The 17,565-nt window shown below is 42.9% G+C and overlaps 2 protein-coding genes across 4 annotated transcripts in view; both read left to right on the forward strand.

Moving 5' to 3' along the window:
* The window catches only part of HEATR3 (HEAT repeat containing 3), a 23,152-nt gene extending 17,344 nt beyond the window's left edge, over positions 1 to 5,808 (forward strand). For all 3 annotated transcript variants that reach the window (XM_086848268.1, XM_086848266.1, XM_086848267.1), the window contains exon 15: positions 221 to 5,808. In XM_086848268.1, the coding sequence (XP_086704394.1) occupies positions 221 to 340 (120 nt within the window). In that variant the 3' untranslated portion in view covers positions 341 to 5,808. The remainder of the gene's footprint in view (positions 1 to 220) is intronic.
* Positions 5,809 to 6,416: 608 nt separating this feature from the next.
* The window catches only part of TENT4B (terminal nucleotidyltransferase 4B), a 42,045-nt gene continuing 30,896 nt past the window's right edge, over positions 6,417 to 17,565 (forward strand). The window contains exon 1 of the mRNA XM_086847540.1: positions 6,417 to 7,064. Within this exon, the coding sequence (XP_086703666.1) occupies positions 6,514 to 7,064 (551 nt within the window). The 5' untranslated portion in view covers positions 6,417 to 6,513. The remainder of the gene's footprint in view (positions 7,065 to 17,565) is intronic.

Raw genomic sequence — 17,565 nt, forward strand, 5'->3', positions numbered from 1 at the left:
ACAGTAAATTGACTTGCAGAAATAAGTGCTAAGCTCCCCATGTGCACACGGGAACACCTTGGAGTTCTCACAAACCATATCTTATGGTAGAACATAAGATATGTATATCTTATGGTAGCATATCTTGATAGAACACCTATATACAGAATTACAAAACTTGAGGTGATCTAATAGGAGAAACTTCTTTATTAGTAAACCATGTGTTCTTTTGGTTTTACAGATGCGAAAAGAAGGAAAAGGACAATATAGTACAGATCAACTGTGTGTTCTTGATAATGTGAAGATGAATTTGAGAAGATTCATTGCATATCAGGAGACACTAGGGAAAACCCCAACTTGAAACATCGAGGAACTTTTAAGGTTTTCTTTATTAAGAAATGTTTTCAAAAGTATAACTATTTTGAGCTTCCAAAGTTTACTGAGCAGAGCAGTTTTGCTTTGATATTTATGCTACATTTATGACATTCAGTATTTTTATACTTTTGGGTTGATGCAAATATGAAAGACATATCGGCATCAAAAACCCTGTAGCATACCCTGAGATTATTGGAGTGATAAGAAGGTGTCTTTAGGTCCTGAGGTCTGTACATAGCACCACTGTTGTTACCTGGATATTTTCATGTACCCTGGCAGAAAACTACACTTGCGTGCAAAAGTAATTCTGAAAATATTCCTGGTCATGTGACAAATTGGGAAAGGAAAAAAAGGAAAAGCTCAAGATCTGTTTCAGGGAATTGAGCAGTGGGAGAATGTTCATATTTGCTGTTTGCTTTTACCTGTTCCTAGAATTGCACAGGCACTTATGGCAGTCTTCCCAAAAGAATTGTGTGATGAATGTGTAGATTCCAGTCAACACTTGGATCTGATATTTCATGAGGAGAAAATTTTCAGATTCATTTATGATAAATTCAGTATGATAGCTTTTTGATGTGAAAATCAGTGTAAGCAGATCCTACACTTAGACACAGCTCCCTGTCTTTATTTTGATTGGTATTTCTGAAAATTAAGTCTTCTGTTTTACAGTCTTCCTTGTAATTCTACATCAGGATGAGCTTGAATTCAGGGAAGTAGTAAATCTAACAGAAAGTATTTTTTATACTGAGGTATTACCTGAAGTAAATTTATATTTGCTTAGAATACCTTTTGCAAATATTTGTGATGGAGATTTTTAAGCTGTAAAATACAGAAAATATTTTTTAAAAATATCATTGATTCACGAAAATTGTATGTGAGCTTCCATATATCAAAAGCTTTGGTATTGTTTCTGTGATTGAGGTCCTCATACATATTTTTCAAGAAAAAAACCCTGCAACTAAACACAAAAGCGTTTTGTTTTGCTGGTTTTTTTTTTGGAATGGGAGGTTTTTGGTCCTCTCTCTCAATGTGCTGCCTTAGCTCAGACATACAGTTTTTGGCAAAATTTTTCCCATGTTAAAAGCATGGAACTTAAAAAGCCTGAATTTGCTTGGTTTGTTAGATTTCAGTCTCTAAGACTGGAAAGTAGACTTGAGAACTGACTGGTAACTTGCAAATGACTGACTTTCTGAGATCCTGACAAGGTATTTTGTCAAATGCAAGAGGAAGCGAAGGATGAGTTGAGGCAGCTGACTGCCTGGAAGTGCTGTTACTGCTGTTACTTTACAGGAGCCAGATGAAATGTGTGATGTGATGCCTGCTAATCAAAGGAGGGAGGAGGCAGGATTGGGAGGGCTCAGGGGCCATTGAGGCTGGACTAGACAAAACCATAAGTCAAGAGCATGGAGCAGTTGAGAGGTTATCCAGGGATTTGGCAGGGAAGGCAGTGAAGAGGTCTGGAGTATAACAGTTGAGGAAAGGTGGATTATGGCATAATACCCTACAGTGTGTGGATTTTAATCCTGGTGTTAGCTATACTTACTGTACACTGAGGATAGTATACTATTAGCCTGATAAAAGGTATTATTACTATTTGTTTGGAGCACTTAAAGGACTTCCACGTGCAAAGTTCTGCTTTCATTTTCTGGGTGCTACGTTGAATTGTAGGATGTTCTAGACTGGAGGGGATCTCTAGAGGTCTCTTAGTTTAGTCCTCTGATCAAAGCAGGGCTGACTTGTGAGACAGGTTGAGCTAGGCCTTGAACATCTCCCAGAATGGAAATGATACAACTCTGAACAGCTTTTTCCAGGGCTTGACTGCTCTCATGGAAACAGTTTTTTTCCCTTTTCCCCTTGTGCCTTGTAGGACTTTCCCCTGCTGCAAAATGTGCCTCTTGTCCTTTGACTGCACACCACCAAGAAGAGCCTGGCTCCATGTCCTAACCCCCACTTAGCAGCTGAAAACAGCAATTGTATCTCCCTCTTCTCCAGGCCAAATAAACCCAGCTCCCTCAGCTGTTCCTTGTATTCCCTCTCATCCTCCAACCGTCTCAGTGACCTTCTGCTTGACCTTCTCTACTGTGTCTTGTACTGAGTGCCCAAAACTGGATGCACTACTCCAGATGTGATCTAGGTGCTGAACAGAGGGAAGTAATTGGTTTTCTTGTCCTGCTGCCCATGCTCCTGCCAGCACAGCCTGTTATTTGTTAGCTGTTGTCACTGCAAGTGTGCTCTGCTGCCTTCAACTTACTGTCCACCAGGACCCTTTGGTCCTTCTCTCCAGGGCTGTCCTTTGGTCATCCAGTCAAAAGCACTGTCCCAAATGTAGGACTTTGCATTTTACACGTGTAGCAGCCAGAATCTGTTTCCTGGGGACCATTAGAAAACCAAAGTATGTTAATTTTTTGATCTGGGCTTTTCTTTTAGGTTATAATGACAAGAAACCTTTCATCTACAAATACAAATCTGAAAGTTGGAGATAAATATACAGAAGATAGGAACATATACACATAGAAACATGATCTTCTTTATAATCAGTTAGACCCTGGTTTTTTTTTTCCTTCAAGTGAAAAAACAGACTGACATTTAGATCCTAAGCTATTCTGGCAATAGGAATGCACAGATTATCTTTTTGCTATGTACTGATCAGCTGAATGTTTTGAAAAAATATTTTCATAATGACATTGGTGCATAGTACAAACCATATAATTTATAGAAGATTGATGAATCTATGGAAGACAAGGCAAGTTAGGTAATTTAAAGAAGTGACAAATCAGGGAGTAAAACCAGATGAGACACACTGGCACAAAAGAGCTAAGCTACAAGATTGAGTCTACAAAAGTTATGCTGACACAACTAAGGAAAATTAAGGCAGCAGCAGAAGTTATGATAATGTGCAAATTAAATGTTTTGGGTGCTCTTTGAACACTTGTTTATTTAATAGGTCTAGGTAAGCTTCAGACAAAGACAAGATCTTTTACAGATCTTGATACTTAGAGGGTGGCAGGAATTTGACTTATGTAGCCAGTGTGTAGCATAAGTAAATAGATACTAAATAGATGTAAGTGATCTTCATCAGTTAATCTAATCACAAAGAAAAGACTGGAATCAAAACAGGTATCTGAATTGGGTTGCTTATTCTGGTCCCTAAGGCATCATCTGTCTGCTTCAGTTAAAAACCGCAGTCCTTGGAAAGTATGGATTGCTGCTCTGCTTGTGTCTCTGAGGCTGAGCACAACAGACTGGCTCTGAGCTGAGCTGTAATGCCAAAACAGGTGCTGAATTTACCTTGGTCTGTGCTGTCAAGTAAAAGAGTGTGAAAGAGGCTGTGGGTCCTCTGCCCTGTTCAGGAGCAGCAGGACCTCTGGCATTTTCTAGTGCCTTGGTCTCTGCAGCCTTCAAAATGTTGAATTCCCAGCTGTGGAAATAAGGAAATACCACTTGTGTGGCTTTATTCTTTCTCTCTATGAAAAGAAACAAGTGGGGCAAGATTTGAATGTGCATTTGTTGTTTATACATCGAGCCTTGACATTCAGAAGCAGAAGATTGCTGTGTACCCCAGTCAAGTCAATAGTTTAACTTTTTGGGGCTCTGGTATGTGTTGAATGTAATTTTTTGCACAGCATGGGCTATTTTTTTTTCTTTTTTTTTAAAGATTGTCTTCATAGAAAGAACAAGAATAACTTCAAGAATAACTTCAGTACTATTTGGGTTGGTTTGATGTTTGTATTTTGAGAGACAAATAGAAAAAATGAGAGCACAGTGAAATTACAAAGTGAAAACTGCATTGGAGAACAAATGAATTTCAAATTAGTTTTTAAGTATTGGTTTAAGTATTAAAAATGAAATTCATATCTTGTGGAATATTAACATAAAACAACCAAATAAAAATGCCCATAAACTCAAGTTGTTTCCTTAGTGAGGGATTTTCAATAAAAACATTCCCGAGGATTGGACAGAAATGTCTAGCCTTACATTTACTGTTGCAAATTCCAATTCAGGCAATGGTAGTGGTAATTGAAAATAATGTAATTATTCCTTTTTGGCTCAAGTGACTTGAGCAAACAATGTATATATAGTTTGTTCTGGACAAGCTCTTAAGATATATAACTTTAAGGTAATTGGCAAAATCTGAGGTTTCTTTCAGCAAATTAAGGAACTTGAAGTTTTTCCACCATGGCTGACACATGGTGAGCCTTTCTGTCTGAAGAAGCTTTTACTTGAGTGATGGGGTTTTTTTTGGTCTAATTTTCAGATAATTTAAAACTGTTCATTTTTGTACCTTCTGGGAAAAAAACAAAGGCATTTAAGTCAATTCACTTTAATTTTGTTTCTGTGTAATTTTTGTAAGTTTCAGCTAGTAAATTCAAGATGCTTCCAAATGACCCTTCCTGGGAATTTCCCTTTTTAGTAAATAAAATAATTAAAATTCAAAGCGGTGCTCAAAAAAACCCCAATTTGACCATATTAAAGTGTGGGTTTTGTTTTTTATGCCCCCATGATATACTTGCTAATCTAAAGCATTGGTGTAGCTACACCACCTGTATTTTGTCTTGGCTATATGTGCTTGACACTAGGGTTGCTACTGAGGAATCTTGTAAATTAATAAAACTCAGTCCTAAAACAAAACTTGTTGGCATTTACGTGCTATGAGTGTAGGCTAAATCATGGATTTTTGTGGAACTAGCTTCATTAAAAAGAAAAGGAAACAAATCAGTTATTTTTCCTATTAGCTGTTACCTTCTTAAGGGTAATGTGGAATCCTTTATTTGACTTACACTTTTCTTTGTTGTTTTAAAAAAAGTTTATTAATTGAAACTTTTTAATCTTAATGTTTCATGTGCAGGGAACATCATTTAGACTCATCTTTTTACATTTTCCTGCTACACTTGTAATTGTCAGAATAACTGAAAAATGTGGGGTTTGGAAAATATCGTTATTCATAAAGGTTATTCCCCAGTTCCAAGATGTGTTCAAGTCCCACCAGTTTCCATTTGGCTTTCAGTAGTAATTTTAGGTACAAGTCCTAATTTTCAAAACAAATAAGTTTGTCAACTCAACTCAAAATTTCACCCTCTTGCTGTGGTTAATTTTCTCTTGAGCAATGCAGATCAGACACACTGTGACACAACAGAGGACTGCTGAGGACAGTATGTTCTGCTCTGGGATGGTGGGGAGAAGCCAGAGCTTAAGTCTTTGGTTGTCACCAGGAAATGGTGCTAAGAATTCTTTGCAAACTTCACTTCATGGAATGCTTGAAATTGGAATGCGACTTGTTAATTCTAAAGCCCCCACCTCCAGCTTCCGAAAGAGAAATCATCTCTCATGCAATTCAGAAAGTGGGGGAAGCACCAGGCCCTTCGTGCAAAATGCTGGAAACTTTGTAGCTGATACTAAAGATGTTTTAAGGCTGTAGTATGAAAACATTAAAAATAAAACCGAGTCTGACAAGAACTGGTACTATTCAGCGTTGCTCTTTGGAGTCGATATGATGTATTTTTCCATCTACGAAAAAGACTGCACCTAGGCTGCCTTTGCCCCTCCTTTGGAGTGGAATGAAACGCAGGAAGACCCTGAGTTACCCATACGCGTCCTCACAAGAGTTTTAGGGGTGGCAGCGGCAGCTGTCGGTGTGCAGACAGGGAAGGGAAGGTGGGCTCCGGCTCGGTTCTGCCCGCACGTCTCCCTGTGCCCGAGCCGCCGCCCGGCGCGCTGGCAGCAGCGGGGCCGGAGCCGCGGCCGCTCGCTCGGGCGCCCGCGGGGCCAGAACGAGCGCTCGGCTCTGGGAGCGCGGCTGTTGCCCCGTGGGGCCGCTGCACTCGGCGGCGGCCGTGCCGGGACAGGAGCCACCGGCCCCGGGCCCCGCTCCGCGGCCCGGCGCGGGGGCAGCGCGGCGGTGCCGGGGGAGCGGCCGGGGCGCCGCCGCCCCCCGTGCTGCGCGCGGCCCGCGTGCCGGCGGCTCTCCCGGCCCGGCCCCGCCTCGCCGCGCTCGCCAGGAGGGGCGGGGGCTGTGGAGCGACGGCGGCAGCAGCGAGCAGGCAGGCGCGGAGCTGCCCTTCCATAGGAGCCGCCATTAGCGCTGGGACCCGCTGACAGGGTCTCGGCGGCGGCGGCCGGCGCGGCGCGGGGAGCGGATCAGCCGGGGTGGGTCCCCGTTTGATGGATCCCCGGATAGCCTGGTTCCAGCCAGAGCAGCTCGGCCCCTCGAACCGCCTGTGGATGCAGATCTGGGAGACCACGCAGGGGGTCCGCAACCTCTACTTCCAGCAGCAGCAGCAGCAGGAGCAGCAGCAGCAACAGCAACAGCAGCAGCAGCAGCAGCAGCAGCAGAGCGCCCCCGCCGCGGCCGGCCCGGCCTCCCCGCCCGGCATGTACCGCGCCCCCCGCGCCGACCCCCCGCCCGACTTCCTGCCGCTCGAGAGCGCCAACAACCCGCACAGCCGCGGGCACCGCCAGGCCTCGCCGCCCCCGGGGGCCGCCGCCTGGGCCCGGCCCGCGCGGGGGGCGCCGCCCGCCGCCGCCGCCGCCGCCAGCAACAAGAGGAAGCGCGACAACAAGGCCAGCACCTTCGGGCTCAACTACAGCCTGCTGCTGGGCCGCGCCCCCGCCCCGGCCGACGAGCCGGCCGCCCGCGCCCAGCCCGGCCTGGCCGAGCCGCTCTACACCGGCACCCCCTGGAAGAAAAGGAACTACAGCCAGGGAGTCGTGGGGTGAGCGTCCGCAGGGCGGGCGAGGGGGGCGCCGGGCCCGGCCGTGCTCGGCCTCCGGAGAAGGAGGAGGAGGAGGAGGAGGCGGGGGCCGAGGTCCTTCCCCGCCCCGGGGCCGCACGCCGGGGCCGGGCAGCGGCCGCCGAGGGGTCGCTGGGCCGCGGCACCTGGGGCGCGGCGCGGCCCCGGCGGGTGGCGCAGGGAGCCGGGCCGGCTCCGCGGGGTTGGGCAGGGGCGGCGGGTGCCGGGCTGGCGCTGCCCGGCCGTGCTGACAGCTACGCCCCGCCGCTGCTCGAGCGGCCTGTGCGGGGCAGCCCCTGCGCCGAGCGTCCCGCCCGCCGGGGCGGCGGCTCCGCGGGGCTGGGGCCACACGCGTGCGGCGGCGGTGCCCGTGTGCATGCTGATGGGGTGGGCACGCCTATCCGCAGGGACCGGAGCCCCGCCGGCCCTCCGCTGTCAGCGCCCGTGCTCACCGCCCGTGCACGTGTTACACGCTGTGGCCAGTGCCGCCGGGCTCCTCGGACACGGCTTTCCGCTGTCAGCGCCGCTTCGCGCTGCGCTCGGTGCTGTCGCTGCTGTAGCGCCGGGTGCTGCCCTCGCTGCTCAGCACGGCAGGGCCGCCGGGGCAGGCAGGCACGGCAGGGCCGGCACGCCCGCCCTCCGCAGCGCTGTCAAGCTCACTTCCAGCGCTTTGTGCTGCTTGCGGAACAAATGCATGGTAGGGACTAGAACTTAAAAAAAAATAGTAATCATCTGTTGGTGTCAAAAAAAAGCGCACAGACTGGGTAATTTCCCGGGGAATGTGTTTTCTGAGACCTGACAGAGAAGGTATGCGTGCAGTCAGGCACCTGCTCTCAGAAATGAACTTCCATGCACTATAGTGTGCAGTGGGTTTTAGTGTGGGATTATTAATGGTTGTCATGGATATTTGACTATGGAGTGCATATGCTGATCTGAATATTTTGTCATTAGTGTTTTTGTATTAGCTTAGGTCTCATCAGTTGGCATTTCACGAGCCCACAGAGACGGAGGGCAGGCAATCACCTATCTCCTGTTTACCTGAAAACTGGTTTGAGCCCTCCCCTTTTTTTGAACACAGTGATGGCTTTTGATATGGGCGATGCCCTGGATAAAGGCCATTTGGTAACTTCAGTGGATTTTTTTTGTTTTGTAAAGTTCATGCTTTTCAAAACATAACCTTTGCCTTGAACCTGCCAGGATCTAGATGACGGAGGTGTATGGTAAGAGTTGAAGGCCTGACAGAGCTCATATTAGAAATCAGTAGTGATTTAGGTGCATGAGTTTTTGTGTGCTCAGCTTGTACCTAAGGGTTCTTCAGCCCTCTCACATGGGAAAGCAATGACCTCTTTGCCTTCCCAAATTGCTGTTCTGTAAGTTTTGTTAAAAAGACTATTCACATCTGCTGGTTGTTTTGAAAGACAAGTTCTTACCACCTCTGACTCCCTGTTTCTTTGCTGGCTCCTATGTTGCCTTTACTGCCAGGGTAATAATAATTCATAAAATGACACAGCAGAAGTATTCTTTTTTAAGTGTTTTAGTCCCTTTACCTTGGAACCTTCTGCAACTTTCTTCACACAACTTAAAAGTAATGTGTGTAGAACGTACTAAGTACTGAATTTTTGTAAGTTAGTTTTTGGACTCTGGTTGTATTCTGCCTTGTAACTTATTTACTTAGAGGCTGAGGAACATTTTTAGAGGTGCTTTGCTCTCTCTCTCTGCCTTGTAAATTCATGAATTTTTTCTATGTTGAAGATAAAGGGTGGAAAAGGGTACATTTCAACAAGAGAGTAATAGTAATAATAATGGGATGAAAAAAGAGTGAGCTTCAGCAAGAGATTGATAACAATAATAACAGCAATTTTGCTGAAGTATTTAAAGTGTTGCTGTAGTTAAATTTTGGTGGAATTAGTTTCAAACTCCAAGTGGTAGGCCCTTGAGGAGTTTTTTTTAAAGTATCAAGGAATACTCAGATATCTTAGTTTGCATGTGTATTGACTGTCTAGTTTATGGCATATATTTACATGATGCTGAGCTTCTCTTTTAGCTATTTCCTTCATTCAAAGTAGAGCAAGGTAGAGTGTCTCTCAAATATACCCCTACATGCTTTTCCTAAATTATGGAAGTTTCCTTTTGAAAAAGCCATAAAATGTTTTAGAGGCTGTTGGCTAACGATCTTGAATGAATAACTGTGGAAATAATTTCTAAAAGGAGCTGAAGCTTCCTAGGAAGGGAATGTCTAGGTCCTGTGAAGGTTGCAGTGTGACTGGCTGCTGCCAAGGCTGGGTGAAGCCACCTGTGCCTGTGGTGTGACCTGAGGTGCTGCCTTCTCTCCTGACTGCAAGCTTCTCTTTAACAGCTGTCTGTTCTAAAGCATCTGTCTGCACCTTGAGGCACTGGGCAGAAAGGATGGATACAGAGGTTTGTAACCTAGCAGATGAGGTTGTTGCTAAAGTAAATATTTGAAATTCATTGATTCCCATGTAAATTTCCAAAATTGTGTTAAGTAGTTCTAGCAGTTAGTGGGGGAAAAAAAAAAAGATACCAGCATTGCTATTATATCATTACTTGTGTGCTAACAGGTATCTTTTTCTTCCCCTGATGGTTACTATGCAAATTGTGCAAAAGTAAAAAATGGCTCTCAGTACTTTTTCCTATATACCATCCTGTAATTTTGTTAAATTAATCACTTTGACTTTTTGGAATACAGTAGAATTGCGGAACAGTCTCACTTGCAGAAAGATAAGACCAGATTTGCTAGGAAACACATTTGAAAGTTGACATGTGGCATTCATATTTCCAGTGCAAGGATGTCACTTGTGTGGATGGCTGTGCAAAACCCCTCTGAATATGCAATTCTATTGATCAGCTGTCTGGAAAACCAGTCCAGTAATTTTTAGCAAGTTGAACAGATTATGTAAACACATGACAGTGTGTAACTAGCTGTCTAAAGATTTAGGTAAGGTAAACATGTTGAAATAGAGATTTTGGTTAAAAGCTAAATAGCTGTTCAGTCAAAGCTTGATTTGTTTTCTGCTAAGTTGTTTTTTTTTTTAATTATTATTGGGAAATATATTCTCTTAGTTAATGCTATGTGCACATATAGAGAGAAAACTAAATAATTAAAAAATAACCCACAACAGTATTGGGTTTGATTTCAAGATTGATTTTTTGTATAAGTATGCACAATATTTCCTAACATTTACCTGTGCTGAAATACATTCAACAGAAGGGAGTTTTTGCTCCCTTTGAGTTAAGGGTGCTGTTGTGTGCATTGTATTTTGGCCTATCTTTAATATTTTTTCTTAGTCTAAGTTTTCAGACTTGCAGTTCTATTAATAATACAGGTGTTTGCATGACAGGTACTCTACTTTGTTGTGGCACTCTAAATGCAGTGGCTTGTGAAATATCACTGTGGAGTGCTGCCTGCCCGTTGCTTTGCACCAGTCAGAGTCAGCTTCCAGGTCTTCTTCCGTCCTCTGATGATTGTCATCAGACAGCAGTTCTGAAAAGAATAGATAATGCACAATATGAATGAAAAGTTTCACAGCATGAGAATGATGTTACTGTTGACTTAAACTTCTAAAGAGTTAAATTTGGTTTGCCTTAGCAGGGTAGTTAGTAGCAAAACTCAGGGATGTAGGAGCATGTGTGGGTTGGGGGTTTTAGGCAGGATTCTGTGTGTGTGTGTCCCAAGGGCAGCAATAAATAATGTTAGTAGTGTCACAATTAGAAAGCAAGGAAAAGTATTTGGGATATTGAAATTGCTATTTTACAGCTTTCACTGTGAGCCTGGCTAAAATGTGACAAAAGAACTGCTGAAACAAGAAGCCTTAAGTGCAACAAAACTCAAAAATAATGACTTGGACTTAAGTTTGGCCTATTTATTGTAGATTTCTGTGATTCTTATGCCAAAGGGAAGAGCCCAGTGCTACACGGTTTCAAGGAAGGAGATGTGGATTTGGAACTCTGTATGAACTGTTTTCACAGCAATCTGCAGCTGAAGGCAAGAACCCAGTTAATGTGTGTGCTTAAGGAGGTAATTTTGTGGTGTGTACTGCTGAGAAGAAACGTGGATTAGATAGAAGACTGCATTTTGAAATACTGAATGCACGTTTTGAAGTACTCATGGAAACTTTGTCATGGAAGGGAGAGAATCCTGTGACCCCCACAGGAGGGGGTTGCACACAGATATGCACACACTCTCCTGCTGCAGAACTGGTTGGCACAGACTTGAGCAGACTTCTGCTTATTTAATGTAAGGGTTCCCAGCATGTTGCCCAGGATTACAGAGGGTACCATGAAATAAAACCATAACTACTTTAGGGAAGAAAATAGCTTAAAGCCATAAATCTTTGCTGCAGAAATTGCATTATTAGTTTTTCATGTAAAGTTTGTCAGCTTCTCAGGTCTTTTAGTCTCATTTTTGAAAGAAGCAAAGTGCATTAAGGCAGACACAAACCCATTGTCCCAGGTGTGGGCTGGCCAGAGGACATGCAGCCATGTTAAGGTGGCTGTCTGCCTGTGATAACGCTGCTTGTTTCTAGCTCTGTTAGCTCAGGCCCTTGCATGGTATCAGCCACGATTTCTATGTGGGCTGGAGCACAGATAGAAAGAGCTGAGTGTTGTGTGAGCAGAGCAAGTCTGTGAACCTCCAGCAAAATGTAAAACCAGCTGGAATGTCTGACTTAGGGAAATCTGATAAAATCCTAATCATTTGTGTTGGTTTTCATCATATACTCTTAAGTGCTTAAATCAAATGCAGGGTTATTGCCTGATTTACTCTTATGTTACTTGACATAAAAGCTTAATTAGGTGAAACAAACACCTTTGTGCAGACTTCTGGTGAAACAAGATGTGTGCATGACTTCTTCATGCATCCTCTGTTAGAATAGTCGCATGTGTTTTGGATTTGATGAACTCACATACATTAAAGCATAGGCTGCAGGTGATGTTACTGTGTACATCACATGTAATAAAGAGTTATTTGGAAAAATCCATAGAAGCAAATCTTGCTTCCTGAAAAAGCCTCCTAGAGCAGTTGTCTGTGCTGTCTCCGTAGCTGCGTGTGCTGGCTGTGAGGTAGAAGTGCACGGATGTGACTGGAGTGCAGATCCTTTTCTTGTACCCGTCTGATGAGATCCACTGTCACTCTCTGTCTTGTCCTGAGTCATGCCACAGCACCGTCCTGGCAGTACCCTTGTGACAGCTTGTGCAGCTCTTGGGAGGCAGTCAGCTGGGTTTTATGGAAGTGAAACCAGTATTTCCCCACAGCCTCCTGTAGTAAGAAATTACTTCTTTTGGAAGGGCTGGCAGAGAGAAAAGGTTTACTAGGGATGAAGATGCAGACTAAAGGCAGTTTGATGAAACCTTTTGAGAAATATATGGTGAATATTATATAACAGTATTATCTGAGGTTGCAGGATCTTGGAATAGGGCCGACATTTCTGCATGATTTGTTTAAACAGTTCAAGGAGGACTTCAGAGGCTGCTGATTTCTGCATGTGCAAGGGAAAAGTGTGTGGATGCATTCTTGTGAACTGTTCTGTTTTCTCTGATTCATTCTTCGTTTGGGACTTGGATACCTATATACCTTGGAGTGGCTATATAAGGAACAGAAGTTTGGCAGACTTTTTTTGGTAGATGGAGATGTCTATATTAAGTAATAGGAAGAGTGTGTCATTCCCTCTTGTGTGCTTGCTGATTCCCAAGAGCCGCTGTGTGTTTTATGCAGCAGTATGCATTGAAGACGGAGGATATGTTCACCCTGAATCTTATTAGTATTATCTTAAACTGTGTTTGGGTTATAGCTTTTATTTTTCAGTTGTCAAGCTGGTAGCATAAGGTCAGTTTCAGGAAGCCTGGTATCATATTGTCAGTTCTAGGAACCAGATAGATGGAGGCCTGTGTCATGAAAGTACATTATTGCTGTTTTCACCCCTTTAATTTTTTTTCTGCTGTCTCCATATTATACTTTGTTCCTGGGCCATTTCTAATAATTTATTTAAAATTAACATGTAAAGTCTGGTTTTCACTTTGGGAGTTCACTTTGGAATAGAACTTTCAGAAGTTGTGTGCTTAACTTTAATATTAAAATGAAAGAATGGGCAATAAGAGGAATACTTAATATTTATTTTTTATTGATCTCATCACGTGGGGGTTCTGAACACATCTTTCAATATAGTGTATGTGCTTATGCATATGCCAAAATTTTAGAGATGACTGTTGCTTCAAAGCTTTCTGTTTATGTTGTGTGTGATGTAAAATAGTGGTTCCTGTGCTGTCCTTGCTGGATGTTGGAACTGGCAGCAGGAGCAGAATGCAGCCTGGAGCCAGCTTAGGTGTTGTGTTGAGGGAGGGAGTTGTGCTGGTAGTGATAGAGCAGCACAACCAGTGAAAATCTTGCATAATACATATTATAAGCAAGTAAATGCTATTGCCATTCTTAGTGGGCAGTTGGAATGTTAATTTATTATTTGAACATGCTGGGAATTCTTAAATTATGAGTGTTTGTCTTTTTTAATTATCTTTTTGGATGAACTGCGAAAGAGTGCTCAAAATGTCATGAGTATTTGCTTATTACTTTCTGTGCCTTTGCCTAGAAATAGGGGCTAAGGAAATATTTCTGTAAACAAGAAAAAGAGAGGAAAACTGATGAACGCAGTACGAGCTTCAGATGTTTTTCCTAGGCTGCAAATAGCTATAGCAGGAACAATTTGAACTTTAATCATTTTGTAACTTCAGGCAGTAGATAACACAGCAGGAATTTTTTCTGGCAATACTACGAACTTAGGGTATCAAAACAAGAGACAGACATGAATCAAGGGAGCAGAACTCTTGTTTATAGGTTTGCACAGAACTCTCCTACAGATCACTAGAGCCGGTATAAATCTTCCCAGTAACTTTGTATTGGTGATACTGGTGTGTTGTGTCTTAGTTGTGCAGTCAAGGTATCAGTATTGCTGCATTCAGCACAGCTCTTCTGATACTGCCTGTCCCTGAAGGTTGTCTTCCTGACCCCTAAAGCTGTGTCACAAAGTCTGTGTGAGACTGAGCCACACTGACTGTGTCCCTTGGGGCTGCTAAGCTCTCAAGGTGGGTCACAGGTGGGAGGGCAGCTCTAGAACAGCAGCTCAGAGTGAGGATGGACTGGCTGCCTGACTGAGGCTGGGGTTGTCTTATGCTGGGATGCAACATCTGTTAATTTTCTTCCTCCCATAATGACAATTAAGATTATTTGGCAGCCCTCATTTCAGATCAGCTTCTCTGACAGTCTTATAACATTCTTCATGATATGACATCTATATCTGAATTATTCCAAAATGATGTTCAGTGAAAGAGGCACAGTCTTGCTACAATTGCTTGAGAAGGCTATATGGTATGGTATTCTGCATCATAGTATTGCATTGCATGCATTGTGCAATTTTTTTGTTTTGCATTGCATTTTTTAGGATTTTTACTGGACAGCAATGGTAGCAGAGGCATAAAATCAAAGTCAGTGTTTGTGCACCTCCATTCTTCTGTCTTGTCAGTGTGATCTCTTAGGGGAGAAATAGCCAATACTATATTGAAGATCTTAAGACAGTGTGGAGGAAATAGTATTGTGATTCTACAAGTAATAGACTATAACAAGGGACAAGTTCAAACATTCAAGTCCTCTAGAAACTTCCAATTCAGGCAAGTGAGGGTAATATTCTATGGTAAGTGAGCGGGGTGTAGTAAAGTAGCAACATGGGTTCATTACCTTCACTCAGTTTAGATTGACTTTCGGTTACATTTAAGCACACCCATTGAAAGTATCATGTGATTTCTTACAATTACTTTGTTTATGGATGCAGTAACACCTGAAAGAACTTGCATTAACCTATCACAAATATTAAGTATAGATAAGCCCTTCTTGAAATGTCCTTTAAAATACAGCATGCAGGACTATTGTGCTGTGGTTTGAGTGATGACTAAGGTGTTGATCTTTCTGTTAGGAGTCAGTGTGTATAGTCTGAAGACAGGGAGTCCTTAATCAGAGCTTGTTGACCCTGCCTGACCCCTTGATGCTGTGTTTAAGCTAGACTGAGGAAGTGTGATAACTTACTTTCTTAAGCTTTCTTAATTCTCACTGTTAATTTTAGAGCTGTTCACTTCCTATGTTACTTCAGGAACAGCTATATTTTCCTATGTGCTACAAAAAGCAAGTGGTTTTTGTTCTGGTTTTGAGGGCTTTTTTTTGTTTGTTTTGTTTCAACAGGGTTATAAAAAGTACTCCATTCTATGCATTTACATTCCTCCCCCTTATCCCTCAGTAAGATTTTGGCTTTAATCTAGAGTATGCATATCATTTCTGAAAGTGGTGTGAAGGACTTGTGCCTTGCATCTGGCTTTATCTCTTACATATTCAGAGGCGCTCCTGGTTAGGAAGCTTTCCACATTTGCCAGTTAAAGTATTGAGTTAAACACAGTGTGGTGAAGGAGCTGTCTTGATCTGAGTAATGGTCATGATTGCAGATCAGAGTCTTAGGTCGCAGTACCGAGTCAGGCTGAAAAAAATTAGGTCCTAAGGTTAATTTTATTTAATTTTTGCTTTGTTCTGTCACATTCTTCAGTTGGGTGATTCAACTCATATGTTTGAAGATCTTCTATATACTCAGCCTTCTGGTTGTGCTTCAGACTCAGTATCTTATGCTCATTCATCCATGGGGCATGACTACCATAGCAGTCATACTTGGCAGGTGCTCACATGAGAAAATTTTCATGTTGATTTTTTGCCTTGAAGAACTAATTTGCTATTGAGGTAAGCAGCTTCTTTACATGCACCTCTGCTTCCAGCGTCAGATGGAAGAGAAGTTTGCCTCATCAAGCTGTTAGATTGCCTCTTATAAGGGGATAGTTTTTGAGATGAGGCAGAAAGAAAGTACTGTCCTGCTTCTTTTGCTCTCTTGTAATTACATTGTACATAATTTGCATTGTTTTTCTATCTAAATTTGAACTAACCAATGATCTTCCGAGACTGCTGTTGTTACAATCTGGACAAATGTGACAGGGCACATACAGTTGGTAAAAGATAAAGTTTCAATGGTAGTAAGTAACAGTGTCAGCTCCTGGCATAGAGGTACCTAGGAGTAAAAAAGAATACTAACAAACTTCCTCCCTTGTTTTTTTGCGCAGTGTGGTATTTGCCTGTAGGCAGCAAGTCAATGAACATTATATGCTGAAATAGTTCACTTCAGCCTTTGCTCCTCTGAAGCAAACCTGCTTCAGGCATGCTGAAACGTGCTCTTTCAGTGTCTGTTGATTCTGCAGTTTGTGGAGCTCACAGCGACCCTCTTATACCTCTCTTACAACTGGTCACTGTTGCATCTTCTACTCATTTTTTGGGTACACAGAACACTTTTACATAATCTTCAGATTATTTTTAGAGACTGGTTCCAGCAAGTAGTTGGATGAATCTTGAGGGTGTTTCTGAGAGCTCCGCACAGCCTCTCACTCTACATTTGCTACTTCTTTTGAAAGACTGTGCACAAATGTGTCAATGCACATGTGGATGGTGTGAGCAGGTGTGCCATGCCAGGGATGCCCCATCCTGGAGTGAGTTCCTGTAGTCACCTTGGTGATACTTGGTCTGAGTCAGACCATTAAAAGTCCCCCTTTTCCCATCATGGACTGATTCTTCTGTCTTTATGTCCCAGCAATTGAGGTAGCTGTGCAAAATCTTTACTAAGTTGTCTTTCCATATGGATTGGTCTTTTAACAATTTGGACTCATGGGACGTATTTCAGTGCAGTATTGTCTAGTATTTTCTTCTCATTTTTATATTAGTAGTTTTCTGACAGATCTACTAGCTGAAGCTTCAGGGAAATAAAGAAAATAAAACCCATGGTTTGGCCCACAGGGTTAGTCAGAGACCAACTTCTCTGGGTACTTGAAAGGATGAGATCTGTCACCTACAATAGAAGAAGAAGCAGCATTTTTTGCAGTTCATGATGTAGAAGCTCTTAAGTGTGCATGTATCACTGGGCTGATTGAGGTGACCACAGGAAACATTTTTCTGTGATCTGCTTAGGCAGTGTCCTTTTTTGTTTTTGTTTGTAGCTTTCTATCCTGGGATGGTAAGAAGAGCAAATGGAGGCTGTTGACTTCCAAAATACTTTGCAGTGTTACTGCTCCCAGCCCATAGTGTTTCTGGTACCTGTGCATACTGCCTTGCAAGTAAGAGTATCTGAGGAGAAGAGAACAAATCAGAGTATAAACAGTTTCTAATATGTACCTTTAAGGGAGCATAATATTACATCATGAGTCCCAAAACTGCCTTGTTTAATCTGAACATAGTTCACTGTACACACCCATACTGTAAAGATAACAATTCATCAAAGTGAAGTTACCTGAAATGTTCCTTATACTTTTGCCATAGTAGGTGTGATTATTCCTCCTCATTCAAAGTATACCCACTGCAGTTGCTTTTAAGAATTTGGTTGTGAGAGGGGGAACTACAGCT

This window comes from Cyanistes caeruleus, chromosome 12 (genome assembly GCF_971803275.1).
Source record: "Cyanistes caeruleus chromosome 12, bCyaCae1.hap1.1, whole genome shotgun sequence".
NCBI classification, from domain to species: Eukaryota; Metazoa; Chordata; class Aves; order Passeriformes; family Paridae; genus Cyanistes; species Cyanistes caeruleus.